The sequence below is a fragment of the Microcaecilia unicolor genome, chromosome 6 (genome assembly GCF_901765095.1).
Source record: "Microcaecilia unicolor chromosome 6, aMicUni1.1, whole genome shotgun sequence".
NCBI lineage: Eukaryota > Metazoa > Chordata > Amphibia > Gymnophiona > Siphonopidae > Microcaecilia > Microcaecilia unicolor.
The window spans coordinates 247,174,758-247,187,946 of NC_044036.1; the positions used below are offsets into that span (position 1 = coordinate 247,174,758).

Sequence of the window (13,189 nt, forward strand, 5' to 3'; positions counted from 1 at the left end):
TAAATATTTGCCACATTATCTAGAAATCCATAAACGTTCATTTATTTGAGGTTCTGAAGATCCTTCAAGGTAGCTTGTATAATACTGTTCTCTTTTAGAAACACCAGAAAAATAGATGTGCTATTCTAAAAATGTGCACAAAAATGATCTTGCACACCTTTGTGCAATTTGTTTTCATAATCATGCTATTTAGTCCTTAGGTTCTGCTGGCATCATAAACTAAGAAACTTTCTTTAGTAATATAAGGGGCCTTTTACTTACTAACATGTGTTAGGCACTACGTGCACCTAATGTAGCTTAAAATGACATACTGTGGGACATGCTCAGGCATCCTGAAGTAACTGCCAAATTAGCGTGCGCTAATCCAGGCACTAAAAAATATTTGTTTTTTTTCCTTGGTAGGGACATGTCAGGGGGTGGAGAGTGAGTGTTCCTGTACTAAGTACATCCACATTAGCGCATGCTGTTAGCACAGGATTGCCATGTGATCCCTTACTGCCTACAAAATAAGTGGCGGTAAGTGCTCCCATGGCAGCTTTTATTAATGGCTGCATGCTAGTGACAACATTAGCGTATGGCCATTAATACAAAAAAAAAAAATAGAAATTCAGCCATTTTGCATTAAAAATAGCCTTAGCACATGGGAAAACCCTGCATAAGGGCACACTAAAACCACTTTTTGCTAAATCTTAGTAAAAAGATCCCACAGTCCCTTAATATGAGAAACTTTTGTTTTTAACACTTGAAGATCTATACTGTGATCTACCTGATAATCCCACATGATGCTGTCTGGTCCACTGCCACAGCCTGTGGGGTCAGCACATTTTATGAACTGTTTATATATACTATAACAAGTTGTTTCTCCAGTTGTATTGTAAAGCAGCCCTGTTGGATAAATAGAAAAAGTGATCAGAAAGGGACAGACAGCAGAAGAAAGGCTACAAGCATTATTTTGTAGATAGCTTTCAGATGCATCTTTTACATTAGATATAAACTTTCCATCTGAGAGGAAGAATGATCTTAATGACAATTAAGCTCTCTGTCTGCCGAAGTAATAGAAACTAATCTTGTGTGTGTTTTGTCAGGAAAATTGGGTGGCAGAGCCGGTGGCGGGAGGCGGGGATAGTGCTGGGCAGACTTATACGGTCTGTTCCAGAGCTGGTGGTGGGAGGCGGGGATAGTGCTGGGCAGACTTATACGGTCTGTGCCCTGAAAAGGACAGGTAGAAATCAAGGTAAGGTATACACAAAAAGTAGCACATATGAGTTTATCTTGTAGGGCAGACTGGATGGACCATGCAGGTCTTTTTCTGCCGTCATGTACTATGTATAATTCAGGGCTTTTTTTGAGGGGGTACTGAGTACCGGCACCTTTTCCTTGTCTGCTAAAATTGACCTATGGTCCTCATATTTTAATGAAAGAGCTCAGGCTCTACATACAAATTCTGCCTTGTCATAGATTCTGTGACTGGTTGCAGGGGGCCTTGCTATTGTGGGGTGGGTCCCTCAGTGATCACTCCACCCCCTGAAGGGTGGCCTGGCATTTGAGTACCGGCACCTTTTCACTAGAAAAAATGCACTGGGTAAATTATTCTTTTTTTTTTTGCATGTATTTACACATATATATGTATTTTAATTTTTCTCCATCTCGTATACCCACAGAGTAGGGCCCCGAGTACTACTTTATGTAGTACTAGTAAAAAAGGCCCGTTTCTGTTAGAAATGAAACGGGCGCTAGCAAGGTTTTCCTTGGAGTGTATGTTTCAGAAAGAGCGTGTGTGAGAGATGGGAGCGTGTGTGTCTGTGTCAGAGAGAGAATGTGTGAGAGAGAGAGAGAGACAGAGTGTATGTGTTTGTGCGAGAGAGAGAGAGTGTGTGAGAGACAGTGTTTGTGTTTCTGTGTGACACTGTGTGAGAGAGAGGGACAAAGACAGTGAGTGTGTGAGTGAGAGTGTATGTGGCAGACAGAGAATGAGTGACTGCGTGTGTGGTGTGAGGAACCCCCTCACCCACTCCCTCTCCCCTGCCCCCTTGCAGCCAGGCATGTGCAGCGACCCTCCTCTCCCCGTGTTCCCCCTGCAGCCACCCATGCCCATTAACCCTCCTCTCCCCCTGCTGCGTCCTTCCTGTCTCCCCTGCTCCCCCTGCAGCCACCCATGTGGTCTCAGCCCCCCCCCTCAGCATCCCTCCTGTCCCCCTGTAGGCACGCATGTGCAGCGTCCCTCCTCTCTCCCCTGTCCCCCCTGCAGCCAGCCATGTCCAGCGACCCTTCTGTCCCCCTGCCCCCCCTGCAGCTACCCATGTCCAGCGACCCTCCTCTCCTGTGCAGCCACCTGTCTTAGGACACTCCTCTCCTTTTTCCCTGTTCCTCCCCTGTGGCCAGCCATGTCCATCGACCCACCTGTCCCTCCTGATGACCACCAACCCTTCTGTCCCCCTGCCCGCCCTGCAGTGTCCGTCCTGTATCCCCTGTCCCCCTTGCAGGCACCCATGTGGTGTGTGGAGCCCCATCCCTATCTCCCTGTTCCCTGCCCCCCCTGCAGCCACCCATGTGCAGCGACCCTCCCCTCCCCTCCCCCTGCTTCTTTCCAGCCACCCATGTCCAGCGAGACCCCCCTCCTTCCCCCCCCCCAGCCGGCGCAGCACCCAAAGAAAGCCCCTTGTCCCCCCCTTCGCGCATCACCCGACCCCCCACCGTGGCACATCACCAAGCCCCTCCCCCCCATCAACCCCCTCGCCACCCGCAACCGCTAATACAAACTGTGTCCGGCGGCTGCTGCTTCTGCTATTCAGCAGCAGCAGCCCGTACATAAAGAAAACAAAAAAAAAAAAAATCCTCCTAAAACGCACCTCCATTGAGAAGCATCTCACATTGGCTGAAGTCTCAGCATGCGCTCCTCCTCTCCCCTCTGACGTCTCGGCGTTTCTCCGGGGTCTTCCGGCAGGGGCACTGACGTTGAGGGGAGAGGAGGAGCGGCTGCAGATGTGAGATGGTTCTCCACGGAGTTGCGTTTTAGGAGGTTGTTTTTTTGTTTGTTTGTTTTCTTTATGAACGGGCTGCTGCTGCTGAATAGAAGCAGCAGCAGCCGCCGGACAGAGTTTGTATTAGCGGTCGTGGGTGGCGAGGCAGTCGATGTGGGGGGGGAGGGGCTTGGTGAAGCGGCAGGGGAGGGGTTGGGTGATGCGGCCAGGAGGGAAGGGGGGTAGGGGCTTTCTGATGCCCCGTTGCACGGGTTGTTGTGGCGATGCGGCGGGGGGGCACTTAGAGGTGCACCGTCGAGGCTGTTTGTGTGTTTGTATGTGTGTGTGTGTTTGTGGGGGGAGGGGCTTGGTGAAGCGGCGGGGGAGAGGTTGGGTGATGCGGCAAGGGGGGTAGGGGCTTTCTGATGCCCCGTTCATTGGTTGTTGTGGCGATGTGGCAGGGGGGCACTTAGAGGTGCACCGTCGAGGCTGTTTGTGTGTGTGTGTGCGTTTGTGTGTGCGTTTGTGTTTGTGTGTGCGTTTGTGTGTGTGTGTTTGCATTTGTGTGTGCATTTGTTTGTGTGTGTTTGTGTGTGTGTTTGCGTTTGTGTGTTTATGTGTATGTGTGTGTGTTTATGTGTTTGTGTGTGCGTTTGTGTGTGCGTTTGTGTGTGCGTTTGCGTGTGTGTTTATGTGTGTTTGTGTGTGTGTGTTTGCGTGTGTGTTTGTGTGTGTTTGCGTGTGTTTGTGTGTGTGTGTTTGCGTGTGTGTTTACGTGTGTGTTTGCGTATGTGTGTGTTTGCGTGTGTGTGTGTTTGTGTGTTTGCGTGTGTGTTTGCGTGTGTGTGTTTGTGTGTGTGTGTGGGGGGGGGGGGTTGCGGGTGGCTTTTGTGGTCTTGTGGTTGGGGAGTTTGCCAGCAGTCTGTAGCGATTCCTAGGTAGGGGAGGAGTACGGAAACACTCCCCCTGCCTGGGTCATTGTTTGTTGGAGGGGGTTGCCAGTTGGTAGGGGTGCCTTTATGGATCCCTTTACTCTCTGTGTTCCGCCCTTGATGGCGGGGCAGGGAGACATGGTGAGTTGGATGGCTTCACCACCATGAACTTACGAACTGTTTAGGGATTTTGCAGATGGCTTCAGCAGGTTGTCTTCAGAATGTTGAGGTAGCGTTTTATGTACAGATGGGGCGTGCCTGAGGGCGGGTCTATGAGTGAGGGTGACTGGTCCTAGCCTATGAAGACTACAGGATTTTTGTGCTTCTCTGCCTTGGAGTGAGCTTCAGAACATTCAAGGTGGGATTTATTAATATAGATATTGAAACTTCTAGTCAATAATCCTTTCAATTGTTAGTTCTCAGTGCTTTATTCAAATTATGCAACTGTTCTCTGTGGACAAGCAGGATGTATTATTAGGCACACAAGTTGGTGATGTCATTGCACAGTACTGAGACAGAACAGGTCTCCCAGAACTCACTAAAGCAGTGATCTTCACAGATTTTAAGTCAGGGCCACTTTAATTTGGGGCTCGTTTTCAAATCACTTAGACTTACAAAGTTCCATAGGTTACTATGAAATTTTGTAAGGTTAAGTGCTTTGAAAATATGCCTCCATGGATCCAAATGACCTGAAGGAGAGCTGCCAAATATGTTCCCATGCAGCATGTGGCACTGCTTACCAGCATGTTGTCAGTGACATCTATTACTTCCAGCCCATTTTCAAACTTTTCGGGGGTATACTTGAGATGGGCATTTCCAAATGCATTCTCTTCTATTGAGAAATGCTTTGTCTTTCAAGCAAGCAGTACTTCCCCTGCGCCCCCCACCCCCATCCACTTCATCATTTTTGTCACAAACTGGGGTAGACAAGCAGAAAATAGCAAAAAAGAAAAAAAGCCCAAAATGACAATGGGGATCACCCCAGAGGTCTCCAGGGACCATCACTGGTGAACACTGCACTTAAGTTATGAACAAGTTATCATGTGCCAAATGTTCCCTCAGATTCCTCACTGTTCTTTTTTTTTCTGTTCTGCCAAATGGATGCAAAAACAAAGCTCTCCAATATTAATCTTACATTTTATGATTTATCATTATATTTGTATTAGTTTTAATATAGGTTTCATTATTATATCTCAATTGTGAGCTAATTGAAACCAGAAATAGTTGATACCCCAGAAAGTTAAATTGATTAAATTTTAACTGCCAGACCCTTGACCATTCTTCTAATGTTTAAAGATCACTTCTTCTCATGGTTTCTACTCCCTCCAGGGTATCCACTCCCTCGGCTATCTTTGTGTCATCCACAAAAACACAAACTTTTCCTTTTAATCCTTCAGTAATGTCTCTTACAAATACATTAAACAGAATCAGCCCCAGCACTGACCCCATGAGGCACTCCACTACTCACCTTCCTTTCCTCCGAGCAGATTCCATTTACCACTACCCTCTGCTGCCTATCAGTCGACCAATTTCCTATTCAGTTCATCACTTTAGGTCCTAAGTTCAGTCCTCTCAGCTTATTCTTGAGTCTTCTGTGAGGGGGTTTACCAACCCGTAGTTTCCCACTTCTTCCCTGTCTCCGCTTTTGTGAAGAGGGACCACATCAGCTTGTCTCCAGTCCTGAAGAACGTCTCATGTCTCTAAAGATCTATTAAATAAATCCTTAAAAGGTCCCGCCAGGATTTCTCTGAGCTCCCTCGGTATCCTGGGATGTATCCTATCTGGCCCCATAGCTTTGTCCACTTTTAGATTCTCAAGCTGTTTTATAAATGCTTTCTTCTGTTAATGGCACTATATCCACTCCATTCCCAGATACTCCTTTGGCAGCCGACTGGGGTCCTTCTCCAGGGTATTTTTCCATGAACACTGAAAAGAAGTATAATTGATCGGGCTGCAGGCAGTGTGCACTGTTGTCGGAGACGTTGGAACTGAGCCAAGGGAATGAGTGAGACTACAGGACCCAAGGATAACGGTGGCCGGCGGGCCTGGGCTGCTGCTGTGTTGTTCCCATCAGAGGAAGGGTCGGAGAGTGATTCAAGAGGGTGCAACGTGAGCAAGATTGAGAGCAGGACCCAAGGAGAGCAATGGGCCTGGGCTGCGGCAGCGCTGAGCTATGAGGGAGTGGCTGTAGTGCTGAGGCCTGAAGCGGGAAGCACTAAAGTACACAGAGCCTGTAGGAGCCATGAGAGACCCAGCCAGAGCCTGCAAGTAAGCCAGGGCAATTTGGGCAAACAAAAGTAAGTGTATGTGGGTGGGGGGTGGGAAATCTCTTGGAATGAGAAGGAATTTAAGCTGGGGAGGGGCTGGCTGGACCAATCTGGAGCTTGGAAAGGGGTTTAAGCCAGGGGTGAGGGCAACATCCGACTGGAGGGAGTACTAAGTGGCTTAGTACCCTCTCCAGTTGGATGTTGCCCCCACCCCAGGCTTATATCTCTCTCCTGGCTAGCCATCTCTAGCTCAAATTCCTTTTCCTTCCAAGATTCCCCACCCCCCCCACCAAGCCTGAGTTGGGAAAAGCAAAATGATCGGGGGGAGGGGGTACCTATTTCCCTTGACTAGGGAAATAGGTAAATGCTGGATCCTATATGTACTACCTTAAATCCAGAGGATCTGGCTTTTAATCGGTCAGCGGCTGACTTTTTTTGCCCAGTCAGATCTCATACATATTTATTGTGGAAATCATGAAAACAGGCTTGGTTTTGGTCCTCAAAAACTGGATTTGAAGACTCCTGAAGTACAGGGATGAAGTCCAGTGTCCTTCCCATGACCTCTGAAGTGAGACAGGAAAGCAGAAATGTAAAACTGGAATCAACAGTATTGAAAAACAAAATGACCAGACAACATAAGGTAAAGGTTTTGAGTTTATTAATTGGAATATGTTGGCTTTGGGAAACGTGCATTGTGGTGTCTTTGTATTGTGTTCAGTGCAAAAGGAATTGAATTTATTTCTCTAGTGATTCAGTACATGCTGAGCTTTTATCTTCATATTTCTATTTCTCATTTTGGTGAGGGTCTGCATGTGACTGTTTGCATCTAGTTGCTGATGTGTAAAACTCTGGCAGTCCCACTTGTTCTATTTGACCAGTAGTAGGTTTGTTGGTATTCTAGGCAGGGCCTTGGAGTCGGAAGCAATTTTGAGTGGACTTGGGGAGAGAGAGTTTGGCGTGCTGACTCCATGGTCCTGGTTCTAGGGTCCAATGTATTATTTGTAGTGCTACCTAATTATAGGCAGGATTTTGTTGCATAGGAATTAGTGCTACTGTTGTATGGCGGGTTTGCTACACATATGTTATGATTTCTCTTTCACAATATGCTTGGTAGTGGAGAAATTTATGCTGCTTTTGCTCAGATGATATGAGAATCAGAATATGATGTCCTAGTTCTGGTCTGCACTTGTTGGGCAGAAGTGGGATTTTTGTAGATGCAGAGTATGTTTATATGTAACTCATAAGAACTGCTACCAAAGGTGCTTGAACCTTTCTTCATAATGGAGCAATTCTATCCCATTTATTGTTTTTGCTATCCTTATACCTTTTCAAATTCCACTCTAGCTTTCTAGAAATGGGATGTATCCCTTCATGGTCATAGTGCTGAACATATAGCAAAAATGGTAATATTGATGCTGAGAACTTGACATTGATTTGGGGGACTATTGTGGCCAGAGCTATGATAATGCCAGCAACATGGCTGGTAAATATTCGGGATGTCAAGTACGAATTAAAGATGAAAATCCTCTGGCTGATTTTGTTCCATGCTCTGCACATTCTCTAAATTTGGTTGGCTCATGTGCTGCAGAATGTTGTCTGAAAGCTGTTTCATTCTTCAGCTTTATGCAGAATTTGTACAATTTATGCTCTGCTTCAACTCGGCGCTGGGAAATTCTCACATATCATTTCCAAAACTGCAACCAAAGTCTGATGCTTAAAAGCCTGTCTTCAACTTGATGGTCAGCTAGAGCCAATGTGACAAGGGCTTTAAAATATGGCTATTTAATTTTAAAAGAATTGGTGAGGGAATGATGGGGTGGGTGGGATGGATGAGAGGAAATGCATAGCCACCTAACCTATCCATTGGTCCACCCAAAAATTGACTTTGGCTCCACCACTGATCACTTTTGTCCTTTGAAGACCTTGAGGATTGTAGATAAGCTAGGGGAGGGTGTTTCGGGGTGGGCGCAAGCCTGAGGGGAGCCTTTTAAAATTTGGTGATGTGCATTTTGGTTTTTGTCCACACTATTAATTAAAAATCATACCTACATAATCATTGAAAAATACTATAAAGTCAGTGGCAGAAGAACAGCACAAACCAAACATTAAGGTGGCTTTTTACAAAAGGGTTGGCACACGGCAATTAACTTACCGCGTACCAATCCGGAAGTACTGGGCTACCGCAGGAGCCTAGCAGTAGTTCCTACCCCCAGCAGGTGCCATTTCCAGAGCTACAAAAATATTTTGTATTCTGTATTTTGTATTTTTGTAGCACAGGGACTTACTCTGCAGTAATCGAGCAATGCTGAGTTAGCGCAGGATCCCTTACTGTCATCTAGATAGGTGGCAGTAAGGGCTCTCCTGGAAATCACGTGACCATTTCTTTTCCAACCCCCCCCCCCCCCCTCTTTTAGCTGCTGCAGTAAAAGGGGGCCTCGGCATGTGTCAAAAGCACGCTCTGATGCCACCGCAGGCCCCTTTTTACTGCAGTTTGGTAGAAGGGGCCCTAAGGAAACAATTCATTGGCAAAGATAAATATCAAACAAAATTTAAATAACCAATGTAAGGAACAAACATCAACATAAACTGACAAGACCTGTTTACAGAGGGCTGTGTTCATGAGGAGCTTGCCAAACTAAAAGTAGACAGAGCAATGGGGCCTGATGGGATATACCCAAGGGTGCTTAAGGAACTCAGAGAAGTTCTTTCGGCTCCGCTGATGGACCTCTTCAATGCTTCCTTAGAAACTGGAGTGCTCCCAGTGGACTGGAGAAGGGCGGATGTGGTTCCTTTGCACAAGAGTGGAAGTAAGGAAGAGGTTGGGAATTACAGACCTGTCAGTCTGACCTCAGTGGTGAGTAAGCTAATGGAAACGCTTCTGAAAAGGAGGATTGTGACATTTCTTGAACTACATGGAATGCGAGACCCAAGGCAGCATGGCTTCACTAGTGGCAGGTCGTGTCAGACGAATCTGACTGTTTTCTTCGACAGGGTGACCAAACAGTTGGATGTGGGAGGGGTGCTTGATGTGGTATACTTGGATTTCAGCAAAGCCTTTTGACACGATTCCGCACAGGCGACTGATAAATAAATTGAGTTCCCTCGGTGCGGGACCTAGAAACTGATTGGGTAAAAAATTAGTTGAATAGTAGGAGACAGAGGGGGGTGGTAAATGGAGCTTGCTCTGAAGAAAAGGAGGTCGTCAATGGAGTACCACAGGGATCGGTCCTAGGGCCGGCTCTTTTTAACGTCTTTGTGAGTGATATTGTGGAAGGGCTGTCTGGTAAGGTTTGCCTCTTTGCGGATGATACTAAACTCTGCAACAGGGTGGACACCCTGGAGGGTGTGAATGACATGCGGAAGGTCCTAGCGAAGCTAGAGGAATGGACCGATATTTGGCAACTAAGGTTTAATCCCCAAAAATGCAGGGTCATGCACTTGGGTCACAAAAGTCCGAGGGAACAGTACAGTATAGGGGGTGTAGTGCTTTAGTGTACGAAGGAAGAGCGGGTCTTGGGGGTGATTGTGTCTGACGACCTTAAAGTTTTCAAACAGGTAGAAAAAGCGACGGCCAAAGCCAGAAGGATGCTTGGGTGCATAAAGAGAGGCATGACCAGCAGGAAAAAGGAGGTGATAGCACCGTTGTATAAGTCTCTGGTGAGGCCTCATTTGGAGTACTGTGTGGTGGAGTCTAGGACTGTTCCAGAATTTAAAAAGGCATGGGATAAGCATGTGGGATTGCTTAGGGAACAGGAAGAATTAGGGGTTACTGAGGATTGGCAGACTGGATGGGTCATATGGCCTTTATCTGCCGTCATGCTTCTATGTTTCTAACCTAACAAGTACTAATACTAGAAAATAGAAATAAGATTAGTATCAAGTAGAGATGTCACAACTGGCAAAATTCATATTCCCAGCACACAAGCAAGCCAAAAACCTAGGTCTTTTCTAAACCTGGGTTTTTGGCTTGCTTGTGTGCTGGGAATATGAATTTTACAGTAGATCACCGTCAAATTAATTCAAGCAGAGATGTCACAACTGGCAAAATTCATATTCCCAGCACACAAGCAAGCCAAAAACCTAGGTCTTTTCTAAACCTGGGTTTTTGGCTTGCTTGTGTGCTGGGAATATGAATTTTGCCAGTTGTGACATCTCTGCTTGAATTAATTTGACGGTGATCTACTGTAAATTTTTAAGAGGTAGCATATTCCATAATGCTGAGGCAGTTGATGAGAATGATCTGGTTCTAAGATTAGCACTCTTTATGACTCTAAGTAATGGTTAAATCATTCTCCCTCCCCAATTGAAACAGAAAATTTCTAACACCCACTTGACACAATAAGTTAGTACCAGTCACACCTGGTTTACAAAGTGATAAGAAATGGGTGCTATTCCAACACACTACAGCGGGCATTCTTGCTGCAATCATTCATAACCATGAGTGGGTGGTCTTGAACCCAAAGTGGGTGGGCACAAAATTTTTTCTCTACCCCCCCCCCCCCCCCCAGCAAAATTTAGTCACACTCAGATGCATTTGTCACACAGGGTAAAGTGCTGCTTTTCAGTGCATCCGATTTCAGACAATTTATTTAATAGCCTAATCCTTTTCAGTGAGCTTTCAGAGGCCAAAACCTCCTGCCTCAGGTCAGTATAATGCTGTTACGGTATCCTCTCCTGACCTAAGGAAGGAAGTATTGGTCTCTGAAACTTTATTAACACCATATTACTTTATCCTAAATTAAAAATAAAATTATTTTCTTTACCTTTGTTGTATGGCCATTTACTTTTTCTCATTGTGTTGCTCCCAGTCTCTAGATTCTGCTTTCCTTCGTTTTCGCTTAACTCTTCTGCCAGGGTTTCCTGGCCATTTGTCATTTTCTCTCCTTTTTCTTTGCTTTCTTCAATATTTTTCTGCCTCTCTCTCTCTGTCCAGATTTAATTCATTCTTACTATCCATTCTTTAATTTCCTTCATCTACTTATGGCTTTTCATCTTTTTCTCACCCTTGTTCTCCCCATGCCCCATCCTCTTATTCTCCAATCTTTCACTACTCCCCCTTTCCATGCAGCAGCTCTCTTTCTCTCCCCATCCTTCCAGTGTCTCCCTCTCTCCCCATCCTTCCAATAGTCTCCCCTCTTTCTTTCTGCATCCTTCCATCGTGTCACCTTTCTCCCTACCCTTCCATCCAGCGTCTTCCCTCTTTCTCTCCCCATCCTTCTACCCATCTACCTTCTCTCCTGATCCTTCCATCTATTGTCTCTCTCCCTCCTTCTAACCAGTGTCTATCTCTCTACCCTTTTCTGTTCAGTGTCCCTTCTCTCTCCACATCCTTCCAGTCTCTCCCCTTTTTCTCTGCATCCTTTCATCCATCTCCCCTCTTTCTCTGCCATCCTTCCATCTGTTTTCCCTCTTTCTCTGCCATCCTTCCATCTGTTTTCCCTCTTTCTCTCCCCATCCTTCCGTTTTCCCTCTTTCTCTCCCATCCTTCCGTTTTCCCTCTTTCTCTGCCATCCTCCCATCTGTTTTCCCTCTTTCCCTCCCCATTCTTCCGTTTTCCCTCTTTCTCTGCCATCCTCCCATCTGTTTTCCCTTTCTCTCTCCATCCTTCCATTTTCCCTCTTTCTCCCCATCCTGACATCCATTTTCCCTCTCCCGATTCAGGCCCACCAGCCCCAGCTCCCATTGCCGGCCACTGCTGCTTTTCCTGATGAGCAGCAGGGCCGGCGCTACAAAAAGAAGAAGCGCTCAGCTGACTGAGCTGAGCGCCAATGCAAACGACGACTCACTCAATGAGAAAAAATGTTTTTAAAATAACGCGGCACCGCAGGCAGCCTCGAAGCATTGGCTGCTGGCTCTGCAGGCTCCTCCTGTCGCTTACGTCACTGCCCCTGCTTCGCTCCAGGGGCAATGACGTAAGAGATGGGCGGAGTCTGCAGAGCCAGTAGCCAATGCTTCGAGGCTGCCTGTGGTGCCGCGTTTTTTTAAAAACATTTTTTCTCGTTGAGTCGTCGTTTGCATTGGCGCTCAGCGCAGTCAGCTGAGCGCTTCTTCTTTTTGTAGCGCCGGCCCTGCTGCTCATCAGGAAAAGCAGCAGTGGCCGGCAATGGGAGCTGGGGCTGGCGCGGGCCTGAAGGAAAAGTGGGTGGGCGGGCCAGAGCTGAAATTGGGTGGGCCTGGGCCCACCCAGGCCCACCCGTAGCTACGCCCCTGCCATGAGGAAAGTCAACTTTGAACCTACAGTGATTTAGGCATCACTTTTACATAACTGTGCATCTGCTTCCCTCTTTTGTTTTATCAGGGATCAACTCAGTGGGAACCTGGAGCACTACCACTGGAAGAAAACAAATTCTTCTGACCAATGCAAAGTCTTAGATCAAAGAAAAGGTGAGAATACTAACCTACAATACTTGCATTCTGATAGCAGCTCATGGGAGTTAAATTCATAGTTCATGTGACCTCTGTTGAATGTGTTAGGTGACAATGCATACATTTCACTGGACCAACTGCCATCCAGCTTCATGATTAGCAATGATTGTAGATTTAAAGGAAAACTTCTAAAAACCCGAACTAGTAGATTCATGTGTCTGCTGTCTTGAGGCTGCTTGCGATTATAAAAAAATGATTTCAGATATAGAGCAGTGTGGTAGCCGTGTTAGTCCACTCTTAAGGTTATCAATAGAAATCAAACAAAATAAAACATGGAAAAGAAAATAAGATGATACCTTTTTTATTGGACATAACTTAATACATTTCTTGATTAGCTTTCGAAGGTTGCCCGATCTGAGGAAGAAGGGCAACCTTCGAAAGCTAATCAAGAAATGTATTAAGTTATGTCCAATAAAAAAGGTATCATCTTATTTTCTTTTCCATGTTTTATTTTGTTTGATTTCTATTGATAAGGATACAGAGCACTATTCTTTAGCATTCCTTTCTGAGCACACTACCAGAACCCTCATCCACGCTCTTATCACCTCTCGCTTAGACTATTGCAACTTGCTTCTCACAGGTCTCCCACTTAGCCATCTCTCTC

The 13,189-nt window shown here is 46.1% G+C and overlaps 1 protein-coding gene across 1 annotated transcript in view; it reads right to left on the reverse strand.

Annotated features, from left to right (window-relative positions):
• DPP7 (dipeptidyl peptidase 7) overlaps positions 1-13,189 on the reverse strand; it is a 720,522-nt gene that overhangs the window by 189,811 nt on the left and 517,522 nt on the right. The window contains 1 exon segment of the mRNA XM_030207062.1: positions 767-885. Coding sequence (XP_030062922.1) covers positions 767-885 — 119 coding nt within the window.